At 48.2% G+C, this 20,464-nt stretch overlaps 1 protein-coding gene across 1 annotated transcript in view; it reads right to left on the reverse strand.

The window, feature by feature from the left end:
• TMEFF2 (transmembrane protein with EGF like and two follistatin like domains 2) overlaps positions 1-20,464 on the reverse strand; it is a 173,621-nt gene that overhangs the window by 9,168 nt on the left and 143,989 nt on the right. The window contains exons 8-9 of the mRNA XM_064158782.1: positions 3,352-3,475; positions 2,058-2,216 (exon numbers count right to left, since the gene is read on the reverse strand). Of these exons, the coding sequence (XP_064014852.1) occupies positions 2,058-2,216; positions 3,352-3,475 (283 nt within the window). The remainder of the gene's footprint in view (positions 1-2,057; positions 2,217-3,351; positions 3,476-20,464) is intronic.

A 20,464-nucleotide genomic window follows, 5' to 3' on the forward strand; every position in this document is an offset into this window, starting at 1 on the left:
CCACAACCTCTCTAGGCAGCCTGCTGCAGGGTTCCAGCATCCTCACACCACAGATGTTTCTCTTCCTGTGGTCCAGCAGTTTCTGCCTGCTGCCCCTTGTCCTGTCACTGGGCACCACCCAGAATAGTCTGTCTCCATCCTCTTGTCCCCCACCCTTTAGCTCTTGCTGAGCATTGATCAGATCCCCTCTCAGGCTGCTCTTCTTTAGGCTGAAAAATCCCCAGATCTCTCAGCCTTTCCTCCTCACAGAGATGCTCCAAGCCCCTCAGCATCTTTGTAGCCTCTGCTGGACTCTCTCCAGTAGTTTCCTGTCTCTCTTGAACTGGGAAGCCCAGAACTGGACTCAGTACTCCAGATGTGGCCTCACTGGGGCAGAGTAGAGGGGCAGGAGTATCTCCCTCAACCTCCTGGTCACACTCTTCTGATTGCACCCCAGGAGACCATTGCCTTCTTGGCTGCAAGATCACACTGCTGGCTCAAGGTGAACCTGTTGTCCACCAGAACTACTCCGTGGTTCTTCACAGAGCTGTTTTCCAGCAGGTTACTCCTCACCTATACTGGTGCATGGTGTTGTTCCTCCCTGGGTGCAGGACTCTACACCTATCCTTGCTGAACTTCATGAGCCTCCCCTTTGCCCAGCTCTCCAGCCCGTTCAGGTCTCGCTGGATGGCAGCACAGCCTGATAGGCTGTCAGCCATTCCTCCCAGTTATTACCATCAGCTGGCTGAGAGGGCTTTCCAGCCCTTCATCCATAGAATCGATCAAGATGCTGGACAAGACTGGACACAGCACTAGCCCCTAGGGAACAACACCATGAACTACAGGCCTTCAGCTAGAGCCTGCCCTCTGCTAGCACCAGTGTCACTTCATGTGAAATCCATCCCATTGTGGAATGAATCCTGGGCTTTGGAATTTTAAAATGAAATTTCTTTCTGAAAGAAAGGTTTGCTTGTGTTGCTAACTTGATTAATTCAACCTCCTGATTTCTGAGAGGAGCCTGGAGACATCTGAGACAGCCTGGAGAAGAGAAGGCTGCAGGGAGACCTCAAAGCAGCCTTGCAGTACTGGATGGTGGTCTACAAGAAGGCAGGGAAAGAACTGTTTAGAAGGGCTTGTAGTGATAGGACGGGGGGCAATGGTTTGAAACCAGAGTAGGGTAGATTCAGTTTGGACATTAGGAAGTTCGTTACTATGAGGGTGGTAGAACACTGGAACGGGTTGCTCAGGGAGGTGATGGAGGCCCTATCCCTGCAGGTCAGGGTTGATGGGGCTCTGAGCAGCCTCATCTAGTTGGGGATGTGCCTGCTTACAGCAGGGGGTGGCACTAGATGACCTTTGGAGATCCCTTCCAACCCAAACCATTCTATGATCTGAAGTGCAGAACTTACCCCAAGCCCTTAGAGAGAGAGTAACACAGTTTAGTGAGGAAGCAGAGGTTGGTACGTGGAGGGCAAGGACTGCTTTTACCCCTCTCAACCTGGGCTACCCTGGGGCTGCCATTTCCAGTCAGATAACCCTGTCCTGCTCATTAGAGGAAAAAATAACATGGCTTGGTGTGCCACCATCTAGTGAAGAACCCGGAATGTGTGTAGTACCTCTGAACACATACACGAGCCTAATGAAATCATTTAATCAAGGGGATTGCAAACAGGCTTAAAAGTTTGTGTGCTTTGCCTGATTAGGACAAAGGGAATGGGCCTCTGAGGAAGCCAGATGGAGATATGATTAGTTTTATTAAGTGTTGATCCAGCTGCTGTATTTATATCCCCCTTATTTATATTAACAATATTTGTCCAAGCATCTGAATGCAAAACAGGCAACTTCAGTTGCTGTAGGCACTGCTGCTACCTAAGTTTGATTAAGATGGAGGCAAAAATTCAGTCATGGTAATGAAGCCACACTGGCTGGCTGGTCCAGCTGCTGTCTTCTGCTTGTTGGTGAATTAAACAACATTCGTTATCGGCCGTGCCACAGCAAGAATCTGAGTTGTCAGTGCACAAAGCAGGAAAAACAGAAGCCTGTTCTTTGTTCTACTGCAAAACAGCAGAGGTGCTGACCTTGTAATGCAGAGGACTACGACACAGATGATGGCAATCTGGATGGTTCCAATCACAGCTGCTATTAAGACATACTGAAATCGCACTGGGCCTGGAACCACGTACAGAACGCTGTAGTCCTTTTTTTCACAGTGTTGTCCAGTGTAGCCAGCATCACATCTGAAACAGAAAATGTTATTTGTTTTAACAGTTAGGACCTGCTGCTTTCAAAGAATTGCACCCTTCATCCCCAGATTGTATCTGCAGAAAACCCCCCAGTGGCCTAAGCATAAGCTGCTGTGTTTATATGAAGGATGGGCTGCACCGGTGCCTCCTCGACCTCTCAGAGGAAAGGTTTCAGGTCCTCAGCATTGCCATGCTCTGTGAGAGTGAATGACACTGTGATGGTGCCAGGAGTTGCCCAGAGGACTGGGACTTATCTAGCATCAAATGGAACTGCTTGCATGTTGTGATGAGAATCCATTTAGCTCCTTGCACGACATATTTCAGACTTCTCCCTTCCTTTGGGGAGGTGGGGGAGGGTGAAAAAGCCATCTTGTGGTGCCTCCTTATGCAGATTAGCCCTAAGGAGGTGATAAGCAATCATCCAAGCTCCATATAAAATGTGATTAGATGTTCCTGCAAGTGGATACATCATTTACATTTCGTCTGGTTGCTATAAAAAACCCTCTGTTGATGCTGCAACCACAGGCCCCAATGCCGCCTGCTGCGCTGCTCGCTGCTGCCAACCCACCCCGCAGCTTGGCATCTGCCCTCCCTGATTTTGAGGCACAAACACTGCTTTTCCCATTTTAGCCCAAACAGGAAGATAGGAAAATCCAGGTAAACGGCAGCAGCAATCATAGATGGATTGTTGGACCCCTCTCAGAAGTGTTAGTGATGTACTAACCCTGATGGGTTAAGCCTTGACCTTCCAACCCTTTTCCTCTTCTGCATTCCCACTGCAGCCAGCAGCTTGAGGAAAGGACATTTCCCAGCTGAACGGAGAACCTAAGCCTCAGCAGCTGCAAAGAGCAAAATGCGACTGGCTGTTTGCAGGAGCTGGGAGAAACTGTCCTGAGGATCTGCCCTGGGAGGTTGTCTGCTCCGTATCTTTGCTTTCCCAGCCCAATGTCCCAGGACAATGGTGCTTCATGCATATCAGTCTTTCCTTTGCCACCAGGCAAAATTGTCTGATGGGTCTGCAACACCAAGGGCCATGATTACCATTATTTTCCATAGTTTTATCTGCATTAAGTGCTTTATAGTCAGTATTTTCCTGCCTTTTCTCATTGGTAGGAGAAGAGTTAGTTACCTGCAAGATGGTTCCAGCATGTTAGTGGAGTGCTCACACTTGCCATGCATGCAGAAGCCATTGTAATGCTCTGGACAAGGGATGTAGATCCCTCTTGCACTTTCTTCCAGTTTATTTGCATTCTCTGTGAACACAGGTGAAGGGAACATTAACCTGACAATGAAGGAACATCATGGCAAGAGCTCAAGGTTCCACAGAAAGGGAGATCAAGAACAAGGCATGGAAGGTGTTTGTGGGAAGCAAGAGCCAGGCTTTGCACCTTCAAGCAGGTAGGCTGACGTGGACACAAACCTTGGCAAGGCTTCCTGTCCTTCTTTTGCATATCTCATGCCTGTCAAGTTACAGCAAAGGAAGCACCAAAATAAGTGATCTGAATACTTGACAACTGATTACAGAGCGAAAATTGCCTGCCCATTGCTGTTCTTGTTATGACCTTTCTCCTCACACCCAGGCAGGGGTGGGATGGTGACTCTGGACATTTACATGTAATACAGTACATTTGGTCATTCAATACAAGTTCAGAAAGACAATTTCATGGCTGAAGAAGAGGAGCAGGAAGCCAGAGATGAAGGTTATTGTCAGTGCTGCATGCCCATGACCCAGAGTCCTGTGCCTTCTCCTCACCCCATATCATAGGTGGGTACCTTCAAACTAGTTTGACTTTTTCTGCCTGCTTCTGCAGCTCTTAAACAGTCCCGAAGACTCCAAATACTGAAAAAGCCTTCCTTCCAGCAGCCAGGAAAATGGTGGTTTCAAACAGCTGATGTGCTCAGTATTTACATCAGGAGCTGAAATACAGAGTGATGCTTGCAATAAACTCACATGAGTTTTGCAGGTCATTAATATGGACAGTTTGGGCATATTCTGCTCAGGCTGCTTTCTCCAGACCAAACAGTCCCAGGGTGCTCAGTCTCTCCTCACAGAGATGCTCCCAGGTCCCTCAGCATCTTCATGGTCCTCTGTTAGATTCTCTGCAGTAGTTCCCTGTACCTCTTGAACTGGGGAGCCCAGAACTGGATACAGTACTCCAGATGTGGCCTCACCAGGGCAGAGTAGAGGGGAAGGAGAAACTCTCTTGGCCTTCAGGACACATTCTTAATGCATCCCAGAATACTGTTGGCCTTCTTGGCCACAATATCACCACTGCTGGCTTATGGTGAGCTTCTTGTCCAGCAGCACTCCAAGGTCCTTCTCTGCAGAGCTGCTTTCCAGCAGGTCAGCCTTCTCACCTGTACTGGTGCATGGGGTAAACCTCATGGTAGACGCCTGAGGAAATGCAGTTTGCACATTCCAAAGGAGGTCCCCAAGTGTTATGAAACGATTGCAGCAGCTTGTGTTCTGCCTCTGAGCCAGCCATGCTGGCAGCAGGCACTATCCCACCTTTGGGAAAAGTGCTTGCTGCAGATCCAAGATTCAGATTTTCATAATGAATTTTTCCCTGTCACTGCTGTCCAAGCAGAGTTTTCAGAGTCCCTTGCACTAACCAAGGTGGTTAGTTGCACTAACCTTGCACTAACGAAGGTGGTTGTTATCCTTAGGTTAAACCAAGCTCCCAGCAAACAGCAATGGCAGGACACCCTCTACAGCAGGAGCTTCTCTTTCATCCTTAGGACCTGCAGAACCTCTGCACCATGAGCCGTTAAAGCATCTTTTGAAATGCACAGGTGTTGAACACAGCCCTGGCTGCTTCTCCTGCTTCCTTCCTTCCACTGGGACACCTGGGCTGTTAATGACAAGGTACTGGAGGAGGGGAGGGATCTGTGACAATCCCACGCTCAGGGCTGACCATGGGTTCTGGGACGGCACAGACAGCACAGACTGGCAGGAGGCATCTTACAGTGGGAGCTTGCCCAGGAATTTCTGCTGCTGCAAAGAGGGGTGAGCACTAGGTTCATTTGGTCTGGTGCAAAACATCTCTCACTGCCCATCAGTCACTTAAGTGGCAGGGTGGCTACCAGTATATGAAATACACACACAGAGGGCCATCATCCTACCGGGACTTCAGGTATGCTCCTTTTTCCCCCTGGAAAGCTTCCAAGAACAGAGGTGTGACGTGTGTTGGCTACCAATGGACCTTTCCAGGGCACACACATAGATCTGGATGTGCTTGGGACTTTCTGGAGTCCATCATTTATGTACCATGCCAGATGACTTCTGGGTGTAGGACCTCTGGGCCAGGAATGTGCCCTTGTGGCCAAGTGAAGCAATGACATCCTGGGGTGCATCAAGAAAAGTGTGTCCAGCAGGTCACCCTGCTCTGCCGTGGTGAGACTACACCTGCAATACTGTGCCCAGTTTTGGGCTTCCCAACTCAAGAGAGACAGGACCCTGCTGGAGCGAGTCCAATGCAGAGCTGTGAGGATGAGTGGGGAACTTGAACATCTCTGCTATGGATAAAGATTGAGAGAACTGAGGCTGTTTAGTCTGGAGAAGAGAAGGCTGAGAGAGGACCTTATAAATGTCTATAAATATTGGAGGGGTGGGCATCAGGGTGAAGGTGCCAGGCTCTTTTTGGTGGTGCCCAGTGACAGGACCAGGAACAGTGGGTACAAGCTGGAACACAGGAGGTTCCCTCTCAACACGAGGAGACGCTTCTCTATGATGAAGGTGCTGGAGCACTGCAACAGGCTGCCCAGAGAGGTTGTGGACTCTCCTCTGGAGACTTTCAGAACCTGCCTGGATGTGTTCCTGTGTAACCTGCCCTTGTTGATCCTGCTCTGGCAGGGGTTTGGAGTCGATGATCATTGAGTGATGTCCAGGAGACTGCTCTGCACGTGTGGCTGTGTATCTCTGATCCTTCCTTCTCAGCCACTAGGCTATCTGTCCATGCACCACCACCCCGCTGTGTGAGAACTGCCCCCTCTCTCTGGAGAGCCAACAGTTGCTGCTAAAATGAGAGAAGGACATTTGGTTTCTTTTTTTCTTTATAAAGCCACACTTGAAGATGGTAAGGGAAACTGTTACTTTCAGGACAGACTAATCTGCTAGGGCTTGAAAGGGGAACCAGGACTTCTCCTAGATCTGTAGGCTGTGTGTAGGCTGCAGGGCTGGCAAAAAGAGGAATGATTTTTCCTCTTCCTGCAACTCTGTGGGTAGAAGCAGTGTTTTCTTTAGAAAGGTCTCTAGCAGACTTTCAAGTAAATCTAGGATCCTGCAGAACTTGTAATTACACCTCTAAGTGAAACGTTATGATGGAAAGCACTCTGCTGAATCCAAAATGAGATAGCCCAAGCTTTGCTAGCACTCCACAGGTTCCACACCTCATATGGGAACACTTGTCACCTGGCTAGACAGAAACCACAATACTTTAGACACAAAGTGTCCACAGACCCTCATTTTGACAGATGACTCCTCTAAAAGAGTCAGGGGTTGAACACAAGGATGAGAGGAGATGGCCTCAAGTTGCACCAAGGGAGGTTTGGGTTGGACATCAGGAAAAATGTCTTCACTAAAAAGGTCAAGTCATGATGCAGCCTGGCCAGGGAAGTGGTGGAATCATCATCCCTGGAGGGATTTAAAGGATGTGTGTGGTGCTGAGGGATGTGGTTTAGCAGTGGAGTTGTTTGTGTTGGGTTAATGGTTGGACTTTGTAATCTTAAGGGTCTTTTCCAGCCTAAGCTATTTTATGATTCTATCAAGGAAGAGAGAGGGGATATCCCCAAATCTGTATTTAGATTGATCTGCCATTTTGAGCGCTGAAAAGACTGACCACAGTGAAAGCACCATTTACTTCCCATGAAGAAGTTCCCCTCCTCTTCTGGAACATTTTGAATCCAATCAAAATAACATCTCGAGACATCATTACACAACGCATCTTTTCAGATATAAAAGAGGCACCCCAAAGCACCAGGACAGTCTTTAAAGTTCCTTTGTTCATAAGGAATCTGAGCACCTTTCAGTCCTCGATGAGGTTTAAATGGGATTAGCAAGAACCTCTTCACAGAAAACGTTTTCAAAGGCTGGAACAGGCTCCCAGGATGGTGGTTGAATCCCCAGCACTGGAGGAATTTCAAAGAGGCAGAGATGTGGTGCTGAGGGCTGTGGTTTAGCAGCAGACCTGGCAGAGTTAGATAATGGTTGGACTGGATGACCTTAAAGGTCTCTTCCAACTACAGTGCTGCTCTGATTCTATGACAACTGCCATGAACGCACCACAGGATTTACAAGACCATGAAACAAGAACCATAAATCAGCTCTATAAAGAGAGGAGATGAATAGCAACATGTTTAAATTATGGATCAAACAAGACTGCACAAAGTTCAAAAGAGTGAAGCTAAATGAAATAGGTGCAGACTTCCCCCCTTGTTACCATCTGAGATAATTTACACATTCAGCACTAGAGGCAATCCACATGGGTCTCACTATAGCATTACCAAACTAAGGAGCCCCTCTACCACACCAACCTCATCCCTGCAGGGAGCCAGGCTGCCCACTTGTTTCCAAGCACAGCAGATCAGCATTCATAAAGCAATGACAGGGACCAAAGTTGAGGTCAGTCAGCTTTCAGTAATGTCAACCTCAGTTGTTCCTTTTCAACATCAGGCCTGCTGCAGTGTTACTGGCAACTCTGTGTGGAATTTTCATCTTGGCCTTTTTGTGATGGCTCCAATGTGAGGCAGAAGCCTGAAGATATAAATTAGACCACTTAGGTCAGTCTTTCCTCTCCCCAGACAAATGGAATTCCCTCCATGTTTCTTAGTCACAGAGAAATACATCCTCCAGATCTATGCAGAGACCTTTTTCTGGAAGCACTCTGCTGATAGAAAATGCCACTTGGATCAAGCCAACATCTTTTGCACTTCTGCAGTGCTGTTTGCCTCTTCAGCCTCACATCTTTGGTCAGTGCCAGAATGTGCCAGCCTGTAAGACCTGCTGGTAAAAGCAGCTCACAGTATCACAGTATCACCAAGGTTAGAAGAGACCTCATAGATCATCAAGTCCAACCCTTTACCACAGAGCTCAAGGCTAGACCATGGCACCAAGTGCCACGTCCAATCCTGCCTTGAACAGCCCTAGGGACAGCGACTCCACCACCTCCCCGGGCAGCCCATTCCAGTGCCCAATGACTCTCTCAGTGAAGAACTTTCTCCTCACCTCCAGCCTAAATCTCCCCTGGCGCAGCCTGAGGCTGTGTCCTCTCGTTCTGGTGCTGACCACCTGAGAGAAGAGAGCAACCTCCTCCTGGCCACAACCACCCCTCAGGTAGTTGTAGACAGCAATAAGGTCACCCCTGAGCCTCCTCTTCTCCAGGCTAAACAATCCCAGCTCCCTCAGCCTCTCCTCGTAGGGCTGTGCTCGAGGCCTCTCACCAGCCTTGTCGCCCTTCTCTGGACACGCACAAGCATCTCAATGTCCTTAAATTTCACAAGCACTGTGGCCAGATGCTACTTTGTGTGGCTGAAAGAGTCTTGCATACCAGAAGGACCTCCCAGTTGAACTCTCGCTCCCCAGCCTTTCTGTGGATGGCAGGGCAATGCCATCCACATCAGAGATGCTGAGCTATGGTGCTGGGGTAAACTGGATGGTGAAAAGCTACCCAGTAACCAGCCATCCAGTCAGCCTGCCTTTCCCCACAGATTATCTTCTGAAAGGTTAAATGCATTATTTAAAGTATGGGTGGCTGCTCCTGCCTGCTGTTGAGGAGGGGTGGAAGAGCTGATTTGAAGTACATTTGGTTATTTGAACAAGAGCCAGCAGTGTGCCCAGGTGGCCAAGAGAAGGCCAATGGCATCCTGGCCTGTATCAGGAACAGTGTGGCCAGCAGGACCAGGGAAGTCCTTCTGCCCCTGTACTCAGCACTGGTTAGGCCACACCTTGAGTACTGTGTCCAGTTCTGGGCCCCTCAATTCAAGAGAGATGTTGAGATACTTGAATGAGTCCAGAGAAGGGCACCAAGGCTGGTGAGGGGGCTGGAGCACAGCCCTACAAGGAGTGGCTGAGGGAACTGGGGTTGTTCAGCCTGGAGAAAAGGAGGCTCAGGGAAGACCTCATTGCTCTCTACAACTACCTGAAGGGAGGTTGTAGCCAGATGAGGGTTGGTCTCTTCTCCCAGGCACCCAGTCACAGAACAAGAGGACACAGTCTCAGACTGGACCAGGACAGGTTTAGGATGGAGGTTAGGAAGAAGTTCTTCACAGAGTGATTGGCAATGGAATTGGCTGCCTGGGGAGGTGGTGGAGTCACCATCCCTGGAGGTGTCTAAAAGGAGACTGGATGAGGCACTTAGTGCCATGGTTTAGTTAACCAGAAGGTCTTAGGTGATAGGTTGGACTTGATGATCTCTAAGGTCTTTTCCAACCTGGTTAGTTCTGTGATTCTGTAATTCTGTCATTATTTCAGTTTTAATTTCTGGTTTAGCTCTATGCCTTCCCTTCAGGTTTTGGATGTCAGGCTGACTTCCAGTTAAGGCTGAAATTCTAAAGCCAAAAGAGCCTGCCCAGTTGCAGGACCTGACTCTGCAAGTAATTCAAACAACACAGCCAGGTCCTCCTGCAGACAGCCCTCACCAGTCCCCAGCTCCTGACAACTGACCATGATGAGTAGCACTGCTGACAAACCAATAAATCCATTAGAGCCCTTGATGAGGATTATGTGAAGTACTGCCTGGAGTGCCCAGAAAATTCTTTCCAGACCTGCGGTCCTGCAATCCACTTGGGAGAAATTAGATTTCAAAACCAGTCAAAAATAGGGTTCTTATGTCCAAAAATTAACTGTCAGGCACTTAACAATTCTGCCAGTCTTTAGGGTTGAATCACTGAGGTTTTTCTAGGTGATTTTTAGGCAAGCAAAGTAGAGGACCACAGCCTGTAAATTGTCATTTTGGCATCTTCACTGTTGTACAGAGTGGAATATTGGAGCTTATGGAAATAACAGCTGATGAGTTATGCCCATATGAGAAAATATGGGCTGGCTATCTGTGGTAACTTGGTATTGAGTCCTCACTGGGTCAAGGGAGGGACTGAAAACATACACACACATGGATGTCATCAAATGAAGGATGAGATGGTGACACCTATCTCGTTGGAGGCAGTGGTTAAGGAGAATTGACTTACATAATAATTTAATCTTTTAATACTGCTGAGGTCAGTCAAGTGTGCAGCTGAAAGCTCTTTTTGATACTGAGGTAGTGACTCCCTGCACATCACATTATCAGAGGATTTATGAAGGGGGAAAGGTTTTTTTGGGGTCAAATATATGTCCCTAACCTTCTCAATCCCTTCTGGAAGTGTGTCCCTCCTTGCTCCTTTTAGCTCCTTGGCAGCTCTCCCAAAGCTGTGCTGCAGAGCACTGAGGACTTAGCAATCCTCTTCTGCTCTGCAGGATAGACACTTGGTGTGCAGGTCCTATTTGAAATCAAAATAAAGGTCCAGAGACTATCAGCTTATGGAGCAGGAGCAGAGGATGTCCTGAGGTTTGTGGTAGAGCTAGAGTGACTGACTCGGAGTGGGAATCTGAGTTCTGTGGATGAGCCTAGGAAAAGCTTATGTTGCTCATCTGCAGTCCTCAGAGTCAGCTGCTCTTCTAGGGTACAAAAGAACTTTCTTAGCACAGGAGTGTTTGGAGGAAGAGTTCAAAGGTCCTTCTGCAAAATCAGGACGAATGGGGTGGTAATGGTGTTGCTCACTCTGGAAGCACAGAATTGATTTAGTACATTTTCTAGTACTTCCTTTCCTCTCTAACAGCATCTAACAGAAACTGAGATCCCAGAGCAAGTCCTTAAGCAGGCTTCCTGGTTACTTGGAATGAAGAACCATGATGATAAATCCCAGCTCTGACTCAACCCTGATGAGGAGAGAAGAGGTTCTTCTGAGTCTTTTGCTCAACAGCTCTGGACATTCTGTCCTTGACAAAGCTGCCAAGAGCCAGGTTATTGTCCACCAACACAGCCATACCTCACCATTCAGAGCTGCTCAGAGTTGACCTATCAATGATCCTGACACTGTGCTCCCTTCTTTAAAAACTTTACTCTTGATCTCACAAATTTTTTCCTTACAATGAAGAAAGTGTGTGCAAGGAACTTGCCTGAAAATCAGAGTCATAGAATAGTTTGGGCTGGAAGAGATCTCTACTCATCCAGTCCACACCCCCCACCCCGTGCAGTCAGCAGGGACATCAACTAGAGCAGGTTGCTCAGAGCCTCCAACAAGCTGACCTGGAATGGATCCATGGATGAGACATCTACCACCTTGCTGGGTAACATGAGCCAGAGCCTCACCACTTTCAGTGTCCAAAAAAACCTTCCTTGTATTTAGCCTACATCTCCCTCTTTAAAAGCCCATCACCCCTTGTCCTGTCACAAAAGGCTCTCCTACAAAGTCTGCCCCTTATTGGCCCCTTTAGCACTGAAAGGCCACCAGAATGTCTCGCTGGAGCCTTCTCCTCTCCATGCTGAACAACTCCAATTCTCTCAGCCTGGCCTCACAGCAGAAACACCCCAGCCCTTGGATGGTTTTTGTGGCCTGCTCTGGATCTGCTTCAACGGGTCCATGTCCTACTTGTGCTGAAGGCTCCAGAGCTTCGCACAGCTCTGCAGGTGAAGTCTTGTCAAAGTGGAGTAGAGCAGCAGAAATCCCTGTCTGGGTGGGCGTTGGAGAGAAGATTCAGCAGGAAGTGCATGCAGCTGCTCAGGAGGGAGCTCCTCAGCCCACTCTCCCTGATTGCTACTGGAAAGTGAGGCACCAAATGTCAGCTCAAAATGCCTGGCACCATTATCCTGCAGCCACTCCAAGTATCATCTCTGAGCTAGGCTTTCTACATAAAGAACCCAAAGACAGCACATGAAGGACGTTCATACAGTCACAGAGCAGTGGGAGTTGGAAGATCATCCAGTCCACCCCTGCTGCTAACACAGGTACCCCTAGAACAGATTGCCCAGGATCACAGTGTTCAGGCAGATCTGGAATTTCTCCAGAGAAGACTTCACAACCTTTCTGGGCAGCCTGCTGCAGGGCTCCAGCACCCTTGCATCAAAGACTTTTGCCCTCAGCTTCAGAGAGAACCTCCTGCCTTTCAGTTTGTGCCTGTAGCACCTTGTTCTGCCATTTGGCACCACTGAGTAGAATCTACCCCCATTCTATTTCCCCCTGCCATTTAGCTGCTCTTTCCCCTCTCAGGCTGCTCTTTTCCAAGCTCAACAGCCCCAGGTCTCTCAGCATCTCTGTAGAGTAGAGGGGGAGAAGAATCTCCTTCAATCTGCTAGTCACACACTTCTTAATGCACTTCAGGAAACCACTGGCTTTCTTGGCCACAAGATCTCACTGCTGACTTAGGGTGAACCTGCTGTCCACCAGCACACCTAGGTCCTTCTCTATGGAGCTGTTTTTCCAGCAGGTCAACCCCTCACCTCTACTGGGGCATGCCTTTGTTCTGCCCCAGATGCAGGACTCCACACTTGGCCTTGTTGAGCTTCATGAGGTTCCCTTCTGCCCAACTCTCCAGCCTGGCCATGTCTGGCTGAATGGCAGCACAACCCTGCCACATTAGCTGCTTTACCAAGAGGGAAAAGGAAATAAATGGAAGTTTGTGAATGAAATTATATCTCCTTCTTTTCCCAGGCATAAAATAGACTCCCTCAATGCAGTAATTTATTAATTTTAACTGTCCCCATGCAAATGAGTTTCCTGGAATAAGATAACACCCACTTTGCTTTTAAAAAAACAATCCAGTGGGTTTTATGTTGGAGATGATGGCAAGATGTCCCAGCACCCTGGGAGGAAAAACACCACCACAGCAATGTGTCAGAATTACTCAGCCTGCTGCCATCATTAATAATAGAAACCAATGAATGGAGACACTAATAATCTCCAGATGGTCAAATGGGGAACAAAATGCTTCCAGCTCGTCAGCATACAGATGTGGGCTATGCTATATGTGAGACACTGGCACAGGTTGCCCAGGCAGGTCATGGATGTCCCCTCATTGGACGTGGTCAAGGCGAGGTTGGATGGGGCCTTGAGCAAGATGCTCTAGTGGAAGGGGTCCCTGCCCATGGCAGAAGGTTGGAACTAGAAGATCGTTAAGGTCTCTTCCAACCCAAACCATTCTATGTATCTTATGATTCTGTGATCCAATGAACCTTCTATGTTTGCAATGACTTCTGGAAATGTGGCAACTTGGTCATCACTTCCTTGCCCCTGCTAAGACCCTTTGTGCTCCCATGCTAACTACAATCTTCCCTTTGTTCTGTCAGTGGTCACATTCCATCCATATCCACTGGTGAGGAGCAGACACCTTACCCTACAGACTGTATAGCAGCTGAGGCTCCTACACACACAAATAGATGCTGCCATGTAGATACTGCAATACAAGGTGCAACAGAAGCCCAAAATAGCTCAGGGATACAAGCAGACACCAGCAACCATTGCTTACATGTCTGAAGAACCAAGATGAAAGAGAAGGAAAAAGGCCACGTGGGACAATTCGTTGCTTCACAGCAGCGTTTTTTTGGTGCTCACATTAGACACAACTCCTCCCTGGAGTGATGGTTTCATTCAGTGAGTTAAAGCAGGCTGTTGTCTCACCTTGTCTGACCTCCTCTGCTTCCTCACCAACACATTTCATCCACTTAGCCCTATGGAGGCTGTCGATAAAAGCAGTGGTCACTGCTGTGTCAGATGCTGCACACTTGATCTGAGGTCACCAAGAGATGATACACTGACCTCTTCCTTCAGCAGCTCCATGGATCACTGCACAGCAATGGCACCTGCCTACTTCCCAGCCTGGTAGACTGGCAAGCTCTTCAGCTCCCTATGCCATTCCTGTATTAGCTGTCAGTATCACCTCAACATGAGGAGAAACTTCTTGCCAGTGATGGTGACAGTGCCTGAGAGCAGGCTGCCCTGAGAGGTTGTGGAGTTTCCCATGGATGTGTTCCTGTGTGACCTGCCCAGGGTGATCCTGGCTTGGAATGAGGTTGGCACTCGATGACTTTTGGAGGCCCCTTCCAACCCCTACCTGTGATTCTGTGAAGTGACCTCTCAATACCTGGTGGATAAACTGGACAGACAGATCTCTTTAAGGTCATCACTGCAGTCCTTGCCATGATGTGATCTAAGGATGTGGGGCTGTGTTGTGGGTTTATCACAGGCAAAGGGGCCCTTCCTTCATGCCATGACTGAATCCATGTGCTTTAACCCCATTTCTATACCAGGTTCAATCCCTCTTTATACTAACCCAGCTACTCTTTGTTTTCAGCATGCTGCTGACAGTCCCTTCACTCAGATTTCCCCAAGAGAGATGCCACCAGCCCTGTGGGACCAGCTTTCTACCCCTTCAGAAAGTACCAATTAGAGACTCACAGAATCACTAAGGTTGGAAATGTCCAACCCTCAACACGACCCCACCATGCCCACCAAACCATGTCCCAGCGTGTCAGGTGCTGCACATCTGAACACCTCCAGGAATGGTGACTCCACTTTGATAATTTGCATATCCAGTTCCTGAATCTAGTTCCCATCTGCTGCTGAATCCAGTCTAGGACTTCTCCAGTGCCTGCCCACAGCATCAGTGATGATGGTGACATCATTGCCATCAGGGGTTGGGTTGTATATTGGTTTGTGTCTCTGCTTCTGTTTCATTTGATTGTTCTTCTTTCTATCTCACCTGATTTAGTTTCTTTCCCAGCTCATCAGTCTCTCTCCCTTTTTCCCTTTCTCTTCCATTTGGGAAGGTAGAGAGGCTCATTGAGAACATTGGTCACTTGTCTGGTGGCCAGCCCAGCCCTGGGCCTTGACAATAAGCAATCCCAGTTTACTATGCAGCTGCCCAGCAATACTGGTCAACTTCCTTAAGCAGTGATTAAGAGACAAAACTTCCTGAACCTGACCCATTGCGGTGTCCTGCTCTTCCTGCTTTGTGTGCTACTGTGCAATTCCTCTATCAAAGCAGCCTTGGGAGGGAGAGGCTCATTTCTATGTGGATGCAGCCAGATGACATTTCCAAATGCCATACATTTGCATATGAAGGTTCCACTTTTTTTCCCCCTGCTTCGAGTAAACAGAATCTGCTGTGACTCCAAAGCAGTGCTTTCCCTCAGTTGGTGTTTTCTGAGAACCAGCCTCTTTAAGAAGCTTAAAATACCCTGAAACACCTCATTTTCCTAACTTGGCAACCTCAGCTATCATCAGTGTCTTACAGACAGGGCTTTTAAATTGGAGCTGAGCCTTTGATACCAAACTGAGGGCAGGGAGCACCACCGCAAGACCTTAGGATTGGATATGAAATGGCTAAAGATAATCTGCAACACAAATCAATATTTGCAAATAGTCCTCTAGACGTATGATGGAAGCTTGTGGTCATCCTATAAAAGGCTGCAGGTCACATTCATTATAGCTATGAAGATGGTATTGATTTTTGTCACTGATCTTTCACTGGAAAACAAGAGCAGGAGCTTGTTGCAGGAGCTCTGAAAGTGCAAACCTAACACAAACCCACAACCTTCTGCAATGCCAGGAAAGCCAAATGGACATGATAGATTCATCCCTTTCAATGAAGGAAGATAAGGCAGAAGCAGATGGTATGTGGGCAAAATTTCAACCTGAATGCATTGCTTTCTAAAGCCCAACAGTGCCAGGAAAGCAGCCCAGTTCTGTGGCACGAGGCGGATGAACACGTTACCTGCACACCAAAGAGCCACCCAGCAAGGAGCCTTCAGCTATGTGCCATGGAGGAACTGAAGAGCTTCCTGCTGGCAATGTGTGTGTGTGAAAATAAGAACCTCAACACCTTTCCTGTACTTCCTAGCAAGAGTAGGATGAGTGACATAACATACACAGACTAAACCCTGTCCTTGCACACGTTTGGGCTGGGCTGACTAGCTAAGGCTATGCACTGAAGGAAGCGATCTTTTGGCATCACCTGGCAGCATGGGAGTGCAGTTGACATGCAGAGTGGATGGTGGAGTCACCAGACATCAGCTGCCTTCCCCTCTCATAGCTCAGCCCTGATCCATGGCTAAGCAGATCTTCTCCACATCACCACTACTCCGTGAATGGGTGAATGATGAGGTGAGCATGAGCTGCTCCCTTGAGCCCCATCTGCTGCCAGGGGACTGTGGCAGGTGCTTCCCAACTGTGACAACAGGCACAACAACCCCTGGGAGTCACCAGCACAGTGTGGCCTTAGCTTATGGAGTTTCACCCATCTGCCACCGCATTTCCAGAGGACTCTGGTCTTCCCTGCCAAGTGGCAGATAGCATCACATATGACAAATGGGATGAGGTGCCAGAAAGCTGATAAATACTTTTGATAGGGCCCTAAAAATAGTAAAGGATATTTGTACCCTTCTGACACTTCTTGAAAAGCAGATGGATATGCATGACCTAAGTTTTAGGATGGGTGTCAGGAATATTGATGTGTGGAGGGAGCAAGATCGTTTCACTGGCACTGCCCGGGGGGACAGTCACATGAGTAACGATGTCTCCTGTATCCCAGCCACAGCTGGATGGGAAGGGGGCTTGGGAAGGGCTAAGCCTTTAATGCCCAGATAGAACAAAGGGATTTGGCTTGCCAGAGCAGCTCTGCCCACCTAAGATGTGCCTCCTCCTCCATGGGGATGATGAAATAGAAGAAATAAGAGGAATCTCAGTGTCTGGTGGGACTCTGTGAATCTGCCTGGCAACGTGGTTCACGCCAGGGCTGCCACTGCTGTACAGCTCTGGAGGGCTACATGGGAATGAAACTGCAATGAACACAATGGATAAAGTATGCATTCGTTTTGGTGGAAGAAAATACCAGACTAAGAGCTATGAACAACCATTTGGGTGGAGGTTTGTTCTAGAGGACTGGTAAAACAGGGTGTTGGAGTGCCCTGAGCTATGGCTTTACAGTTGCCACCAGGCTAACTCATGCTCCACGCATGACTGAGCCCAGTGTGTCACTGGGAACATATCTGCACATTTCATTTACTATTTCCAACCTGTCTCTGGGAATGTGGAAGTCAAATACAGGTTCTTCTTCTCTCCTGCCTGGACACTTGAGTTCCTGTGCAGCATGCTCTGCATGACCCTGCTTTAGCAGGGAACTTGCTCTAGATGATCCTCAGATCAGATCCTCTTCCAGTCCCCACCATTCTGTGATTCTGTAAATTCTAAAGGGCTCCAATTACAGAATCACAGAATCAATCAGGTTGGAAAAGACCTTCAAGATCATCCAGTCCAATCCATTCACCCATGCAATCCTCATGGCCTGCAGTTATTCCCTCTTTGGCACTGATGCAGGGGGCTGGCAGGAATTTCAGCACTGATGAAACTAGTGGCTCTTCCAGTTTCCAGTCACAGAGCTAGAGAATGGTAGGGCTCGGAAGGGTCCTCTGTGGATCGTCTGGTCCAACAAGCCAGCTAAGGGCAGGGTCATCCAGAGTACATTGTCCACCATCACAATGTCCAGGTGGGTTTGGAATCTCTCCAGAGGAGACTCCATAACCTCTTTGGGCATCCTGCTCCAGGGCTCCAGCACTCCCAACAGTTTCTCCTGAAGTCCAAGTGAAACCTCCTGTGCTCTAATTTGTACCTGTTGCGCCTTGTCTTATCACCAGGAACCGCTGCAGATGTCCAGCTCCAGCCTCATGACCTCTGCCCTTTAGATAGTCATCAGCATTGGGAATTTCTCCTCAGTCAGCTCCTCACCAGGCTAAAGAGCCCCAGGATTCCATTGATCCAGTTTCCTTTTACTTACTTTTATCTGTGGATTAAGGAGGTCTGTCTCCATGTTTGCACAGAGAGGCAGGCACTTACCACCTGTGTCTACCTGGGCACATTTGGAGGAGCACACACACAGATGTTATGCAACATGAAGCTGCACTTCCCATCAATCCTGGCCCTGTCTCTCCAGCTATGTGAGTGGCTCTCACCGGTACAGAGGTCGAGCAGGTGATCAATCAAACAAACCAGGAGCTTTCATTTGGAGAAACTGCTGTGAAGAAAAAGCAAACCCTAATCCAATTACCAGCCTGTCCCCTAATTGCCAATAGGAACTCCAGGGCTGAATGGATTTGTTTCTGTGGAGATCAATGGATGGCAAGAAGCAGTAGTTGAAAAGCTCTCCAGCTTGTCTTCAGGCCTTCCAGAATGATGTTACAATGATTTACTTTTGTGTTGCACACTTCAAGCTTCAAAAATAGCAACTGAAAGCAAGCCTGAATCGCAGAATGGTCAGAGACGTTTGATGGAAGGTATGGAGATTGGAAAGATCACCCAGGTTCATGACAGAGTGGCAGACAAGTAGGTCAGGGGTGTAATTTTGGCCCCAGGGCATTTCCCTCAGTCCTTTTCACACAATGACAGAACCGCAGAGTGGTAGGGGTTGGAAGGGACCTCTGGAGATCAGAGCAGGGCCACCTAGAAGCAGTTGGACAGGGCAGCATCTAGGTGTGTTTTAAATGATTCTGGAGATGGAGACTCCACCACCTCTCTGAGCAGCTTGGGCCCCATGCTTCACCACTTTGAAACCAAAGAAGTTCCTCCTTGTGTTCAGATGGAACTTCCTATGTTCCAGTTTGTGCCCTTCTCCTCTTGTCCTGTCACTAGGCACCACTGACCCCATCCTCCTGACACCTACTCTTTAAGTACTGATAAGGATTGAGAAGATTTCTCCTTAGTCTGCCCTTGGCTAAAAAGTCCCAAGTCCCTCATCCCTCAGCCTTTCTTCATAGGAGACAACTGCATTTTAACAACCTGCAGGCTTCACAGCTCTAGTGTTGCACTGATTGGATATTCAGTTCTGACTACTAAAAGCAGCCTTTTTGTCTTTCCCTTTGTTTGGGGGGTGTGGGGATGTGTGCATTGGTAGAGTGCTGCCAAGCTGGAATGTGACACCCATGAGGCTCCCTTCCCTGCTTTTCCCTTTTATTTAATCCAAGGCAGCATCTGTGCCTGTATGAACATGCTGCCTGAGAGAATCCATCCAGGAAACTGGAGAGATTGCTGCAGAACTTGGGGAAGTGTGTGGAAGAAAACAGGAGACTGAAGCAGAAATACTTTGCTCCTCTATGTGGTGTTTCTGAATGCTTCCTGAATCATGTGCCTGGCAAATCCCTTCTGGGTATCTTGGTTATTTTAGTTGCCAGAACATGACCTTGAATGGCCTGTGACTATTCAGAGATCTATCTGTTGTTGGCTAAAAGCATGGCTTCAGCTGTGCTTTTCACTGCCTTTTTTGGGGGCTGCTCAGAAAAGTAAACACATTTTACTGGTGTGTTGGAAAACTGTGATCACTTCTCCGTGCAGAGCAAAGCTGAGCAACGAATCCTGCCCATTTTGCCTCTATTTTTGCTCACCTGTCTCCCCTGAGGACTGCACTGTAAAACTCTGCTGGTTATGACTCCACACTGTCTACAACTTTGCTTTCTGGATCTTCCCAGTTCTACTGCTAAAATCTTTTGTGGCTGCTCAGGGGATCAGGTTTTAGCAGACTATATATCAGAAATTCCTGCTCAGTAATCAGGAGTTCTTTTGTTCCCTGCCTCATTCCTGCAGCTGGGAAGATTTCCTTTACTATTCCAAATTGTAAGTAGAGAAGAACATGGTAAGCCAATATTAAGATGCCATTGCATCTCAATGCACTTGCTAGGCTATTTTCCTTAATTCACCAAAGACATTCTTTGCTATCTGCCATGAAACTCTGCAATGGCAGGACAAAGCCAGAATGGCTGCACGTTCTTGAGTTTGCAAGAAAAAGGTCCAGTGCCACCCTACAGTTAAGCTTTTTGTCCAATACTCAAATACCAAAAGTCTATCAGTAACACCCAGTCTGTGAGACATGGAGAGGAGACCACTCAGTGCTCCAGAACATGCTTTATACCTACCGGTAGCCTCAGAAGCTGAAAGAGAGCCCTCCAGGGGCTGAGGACACCGTTCCAGTATCAGAATCACAGAATCATAGAATGTGAGGGGTTGGAAGGGACCTTTGGAGATCATCTAGTCCAGCCCCCCTGCTAATGCAGGGTCACCCAGAGCAAGTTGCACAGGATGTCTTCCAGGTGGGTTTTGAACCACTTCAGAGACAGTGACTCCACCACCGCTCTGGGCAGCCCATTATGGAGCTACCACCTCTCTTTGTCTGACAGCTGGAAGCCCCACTGGAATGGAAACATTCCAGGTCAGCTTAAGTGGGGCTC

The sequence above is a fragment of the Pogoniulus pusillus genome, chromosome 2 (assembly GCF_015220805.1).
Source record: "Pogoniulus pusillus isolate bPogPus1 chromosome 2, bPogPus1.pri, whole genome shotgun sequence".
Classification (NCBI taxonomy): Eukaryota; Metazoa; Chordata; class Aves; order Piciformes; family Lybiidae; genus Pogoniulus; species Pogoniulus pusillus.